Below are 5774 nucleotides of genomic sequence, written 5' to 3' on the forward strand. Positions count from 1 at the left end.
CAGCCTTCTCCAATCATGGCTGGGGGGCAGGGCAAAGGCGGCCCTGGGGACTCTTAGCCCCCCCGTGGGTTTCCGATCACTGTCAGTGGCGGGGGCTTCTTCCTGCTTTCCCTTTCGCCTCCCTGCATTGTGCCTACATATGCAAATTAACCGGCATCTTTGTTGTCAGTTAACTGCCATCTGAGTTGGCAGTTAATTTGCATATAGCCCTGATTAGCCAATGAAAAGGGTAGTGTCGTATGCCAATTACCATTTTTCTCTTTTATTAGTGTAGATGAGTAAGGAAGGAAGTGAGGGCATAGGATAAAGGACAGTCAATAAGATGGGAACAATTACTGGACTCAAAGAATTAATAACACAAAGGATTGTTATGAGGATCAGAATAAATGTACATAAGGCATTCAGCACATTACCTAACTCACATTTAGCATTGCATGAATAATAGCTGTTTTCATTTATTATTACTTCAAAATACCTCAGAAAGTAATGTTACACTAACCTCACATGGTTATTTGTTTTTTCAACAATTATGGGCCAAGAACTATTCTAGAAACTGTGTCTAGCATAGTAAAAAAAAGACAAAGTCCCTACCCTCATGGAGCTAACATTTTAGAGGGTTGTATGAATATTAATAATATACTGGTAAGTGCCTTGCTCATGTATGTGCTCAATAAATGTGTTATTACCCCCTTTGGTTCCAGCCTCTCCATTTTCTTCCATTTATTATGGACACCATTAGGAGAGTAACATTATTTATTCCTTACATTCCTCTGTTCAAAAACCTACATTGGTTTTCTACTGTAATATCTAAATAAATTGTCTCCAAACATATTTACTTGCATACTAAATTATTTTAAGTGCTTATTTATAAATTACACATATGTTCTAAGTACTCCAAGAGTATATACATTATAAAACATGTATTAAATCACTTAGATCAATTTACATACAACCACTATGGTAAGCAGTCTGGCGATGCCTCAAAAAATTAAAAACAGAGCTACAACACTACCCAGCAATCCCTCTCCTGGGCATATATCTGAAAAACTTGAAATCATGTATTCACAAAGATATATGCACCCCTATGTTCATTATAGCATTATTCACAGTGGCCAATACATGGAAACAACAAAGTGTCCTGCAATAGAGGATTGGATAAAGATGTGGTATATACACACAATGGAATACTACTTAGCTATAAGAAAGGATAAAATAGTGTCATTTATAATAACATGGGTGGACCTTGAGAATATTATGATAAGTGAAATAAGTCAGTTAGGAAAAGCTAATAGCCATATGATTTCACACATATGTGGGATATAAAACTGAAATTTGTGAACACAAACAAGTTGCCAGAGGTAATGGAGTGGGGAGAGAAGGGAGTCCTAGTATGTGGTGACAGGAGAAGATCTGACTTTGGGTGGTGGGCACACAGTGCAGTATACAGATCTTATAACATAGAAACCCACAACTGAAATCTGTATGTCAACCAATGTCACCCCAATAAATTTAATTTAAAAAAACAGTGTAGCCCTAACCGGTTTGGCTCCGTGGATAGAGCATCGGCCTGAGGATGCAAGGGTCCCAGGTTCGATTCCGGTCAAGGCCATGTACCTTGGTTGAGGGCACACACCCAGTAGAGCGTGTGCAGGAGGCAGCTGATCGATTTTTCTAACTCTCTATCCCTCTCCCTTCCTCTCTGTAAAAAATCAATAAAATATATATATTTTTAAAAAGAACAGTGTACATAGTTTGAATAACATCAGTATTAGTTTGGTTGTTGTGTGGGTTTTGTTTCATTTTGTATTCTATTATTTCCTCTTGCAAAACCCACTTTGGAGACCACTGATCTAAAACTGTTTGGCTTTCAAAGGCCTCTATTATTTGATCCCATGTATGTATCCAACTTCCTTTCCTACTATCAGACCTACAGGTAGTCATTTCACTGCCTCCGAAGTACTTCATGGTTCCATTCTCACCCCCTAGTCCTTGCCAGTGACAGGAAAATGTCCAACCTTTCTGACTTTCTAGATCATAACAACCCTCACAAAATCAGTGGGAAAACTGCCATTCTTCCCTGGTCTTCCAATCTTCCCTGGCTGCTTCAAATGATACCCACCTTTCCCTTTTCTGATTTCCTATGGTACTTAATAGTCCCTCCACACTTCACTATGTATCTTTGTTTCACACAACTGTTCTATAGTGTCTTGATTATACTACACATTAAACTTGCCTCTGCAGAGTTAGTTAAAAGGTTATTTTACCAGAGATAATAAAGCGGCATGACAAGCTATGATGTCAGTTTAAAAAAAAAATTGAAGAAAAAGCAATTATAACAATATCTAAAAGGGAACATCAGTAATACTTTCAACAATATAAATAATTTTTTAAAAAAATCTAGAGCTGTGATTAGCAGATAGCAGGTACCATGAAAAAAACACAACTTCTGGAGTTCAATGGCGTGTTTGTGAAGGGCTGGAGGGTGAAAAGCATAACTGGATTAAATTTCTTTGCCTTTCACCCTGACCGGTTTAGCTCAGTGGATAGAGCGTCGGCCTGTGGACTCAAGGGTCCCGGGTTCGATTCCAGTCAAGGGCATGTACCTTGGTTGCCAGCATATCTCCAGTAGATGTGCAGGAGGCAGCTGATCGATGTTTCTCTCTCATCGATGTTTCTAACTCTCTCTCTCTCTCCCTTCCTCCCTGTAAAAAATCAATAAAATATATTTTAAAAAAAATTTCTTTGCCTTTCTAGCCTCTCTTACTGGGTGGGAGAGCAAATGCATGTTTTCAGTGTCAGGACGCTAATACCCGATCAAGTAAGGAGGACGGGTGAATGAACAACGCTTGGAAAATCCCAATCTGTCCTTTACTCTTCCCTTCCCTGCCCTTCCCTGCAAGCATCCCTCATCCCCCAGGCCCCCGCACCTCGGTCTAACACTCTTCTCTACGGAGGTGCTTTTGATTCAGAAAGTGCTTTTATGAGTATCACTTAATTTAACCTTTTCCGAAACTTACTGACGTTGTGGTATCATCATTTCCATTGTGTCACGAAAGATCTTAAGTTGAGCCCGATTAAAGGTTTGCACAAGGTGTTAAAGCCAATCATTTAGGAACCTTCTCGCCACTGACCTCCCCGCCCGCATCCTTTCCAGGCTCCTCTCCACGACCCCGCACCCCGACGTAAGTATTTCTCAGAACCCCAAACCCTGGCAACCCTATGAGAACCCCGATTCTCTCGATCGGTTAAACGCCCCTCGCTTTCTCCTCTCCCCTTCCCGTTGCTCGCGTTCTCCCGGCGCAGACCCCTTCCCAAATGCGCCTGTGAATTTGTGAGTCGGAGACGGAAAGGAAAGGAGAAAACTGAACGGGCGCAGCCCTGAACCTAGAAAACCCGTGTCCGGGGCGTCGGCATGACCGCTGCGGCGCGGCGCCACCCCCCAAATGGTCACCCGGTCCCGGAATCCCAACCCGGGCCCGTTTTCCCAGTGACACTTACGTGACATTGGCAGGACCCGGACAACCCAGGGGTGAGCGGCGGCCGCCATCTTCTCCCACAATCCCCTGTCGCCGGCGCTCCGCAGACCACGGCTCCTCGGCAGGGTCAAAAGTAATCGTCCCAACAGCCTGCGCAGGCGCACACCAGGAAAGGGGGCGGGTCAGACACTGGGCGGACGGCGGCGGCGAAGGGGGCGAAACGGCCGGGGAGACGTGATGGAAACCGGGGGTAGACAGAGAAGAACCCTGAGGTCGGAATCTCAGATCTCAGATTACAGAACGAACAGTCACAATCATCTCGTGGTGGAGAAACCAGAAGTTCAGTGTCAACCAGTAATTGACTGACTCAAGGGCCTACAACATGACGGAACCCGAGCTCAGCTTTTCTGACTCTAAATTCATTGTTTCAGAGAGGGAAGCCTCATCCTTCAGGAGACCAGCAAGGTCCTGCGGAGAAGTTGTACGAGAAAGGAGCGGGGCAGGGATGCAGAGAGGAAGGGGGAAGAGAGAAGGAGGAATGAGGGTGTGCACGTGGAATCCACCAAAGCGCATTCTGTGTTCTCTCCTGGAAGCTCTGCTTGCTGTTCCCTTTTCCTGGCGTGCTCCCTCAGCGGTCTGCACCAGCGCCGGTCTGCTCGCAGGGGGCCTCAGAGAATACGTATCTGACATCCCAGGTGGCCATCGTTCCTGCTGTCTTCTAGTCTCATTTAGCAAAGCATTTATAACCACCTGACATATGAGTCCAGAGATTCTTGACCTGGAGTGTGATTCATGAGTGCATTTCATTCAGGACGCCTATGAACCTCCTGACATGTTATTTAAAATTTAGTGAACTAGGAAGAACCTCTGGAGCAGTGGTTTATAATTGATTTTTAACTGTGGACTTCCCTAAGAATCTGCATTGTTTTAGAGCAGCGGTTCTCAACCTGTGGGTTGAGACCACTTGGGTCGAACGACCCTTTCACAGGGGTCGCCTAAGACCATTGGAAAACACATATATAATTACATATTGTTTTTGTGATTAATCACTATGCTTTAATTATGTTCAATTTGTAACAATGAAAATACATCCTGCATATCAGATATTTACATTACGATTCATAACAGTAGCAAAATTACAGTTATGAAGTAGCAACGAAAATAATTTTATGGTTGGGTCACAACATGAGGAACTGTATTAAAGGGTCACGGCATTAGGAAGGTTGAGAACCACTGTTTTACAGCCTGAGGGGATTTCAGAAAGATTAGACAAAACACTTGCAAGTTTAAATAGTTTCTTCTGCTCAATTTTCAAGATCCCTCAGTAGAAGACAGCAACCAGCAACCTGTCCTCAGACATTTGCTTTGGATTTTATCTATCATAAAACAAACAAGTTTAGCTTATGGTTAGAAAAAAGAGAGAGAAAGGGAAAGCTTAGCAAATAGGAAACTGTCAAACATGGTAGTTATTACAAGGGGAGGGACTAAAACATAAAAAAAGGTTTAGGGATCTTTCTACACCTGGTAATTCATGCTGTTTTATTTTGTTTTGTTTTTGTTTTTAGGAAGATAAGTGTGCATGCTGAGATGGGCAAAGGACATGTAGTGAGTAGATTGGTGTTCCTACCCCACCCCCACTGTTAAGCTGCAGCTACCAAACTGAAATAAAACAGGAAACTTTTAGAGAAAATTTATCAGAGAAATATACAAATGCTGTGCTGTCTTACATTTCTTGGCCTTATCCTATGTTCAGTCAGCACTTAAAGTTTGGTAATATTTGATTCTGGAGTCAATAGGAATATCAACATACTTTCCTGGTCCTGATAAATTAATAGACCCCTATTATCAGCAATCTCCTAACACCTGTGTAGCATTGCCAGTTATGTTATTTTACACCTCCAAGTCAAACACTGCCCCAAGTTTTTTTAACACTAGAAAGACTGAAATTTAGTATATACCTATATTGCCCAAAAGCAGTCAAAATGACTGCATTGTGAAAGAATAATGTGTAAAGAAATTTGTTTAAAATTAATTTTTTATATTTTTTATATTATTTACAGTTATATAACAAGTTATTTGACATTTCTTTCATGAATTTAAGGCGCAAAAGAAATAAAACAAACAACTTATTAGAACAAGTATCACTGCATAAAGATTCGAATAACAAGTACTAGTTTAGCTTATTGAGCAACTGCAACTTATCAAGTATCGACAATTTATCATGTACTTGTATGTTATCATGTGACGGTAATCGAAAAAAACTGAAAACTGGTATTTCAATACAGAGACGAACTGGTC

The 5774-nt window shown here is 41.8% G+C and overlaps 2 protein-coding genes across 2 annotated transcripts in view; one reads left to right on the plus strand and one right to left on the minus strand.

The window, feature by feature from the left end:
* NDUFA9 (NADH:ubiquinone oxidoreductase subunit A9) overlaps positions 1-3601 on the minus strand; it is a 44183-nt gene extending 40582 nt beyond the window's left edge. Inside the window, exon 1 of the mRNA XM_006754865.2 lies at positions 3499-3601. Coding sequence (XP_006754928.1) covers positions 3499-3547 — 49 coding nt within the window. The 5' untranslated portion in view covers positions 3548-3601. The remainder of the gene's footprint in view (positions 1-3498) is intronic.
* A 321-nt stretch (positions 3602-3922) lies between these two features.
* AKAP3 (A-kinase anchoring protein 3) overlaps positions 3923-5774 on the plus strand; it is a 31739-nt gene continuing 29887 nt past the window's right edge. The window contains exons 1-2 of the mRNA XM_015572326.1: positions 3923-4171; positions 5042-5081. The gene's annotated coding sequence lies outside the window, so the exon portion shown is untranslated. The remainder of the gene's footprint in view (positions 4172-5041; positions 5082-5774) is intronic.

The sequence above is a fragment of the Myotis davidii genome, unplaced genomic scaffold (genome assembly GCF_000327345.1).
Source record: "Myotis davidii unplaced genomic scaffold, ASM32734v1 scaffold1373, whole genome shotgun sequence".
NCBI classification, from domain to species: Eukaryota; Metazoa; Chordata; class Mammalia; order Chiroptera; family Vespertilionidae; genus Myotis; species Myotis davidii.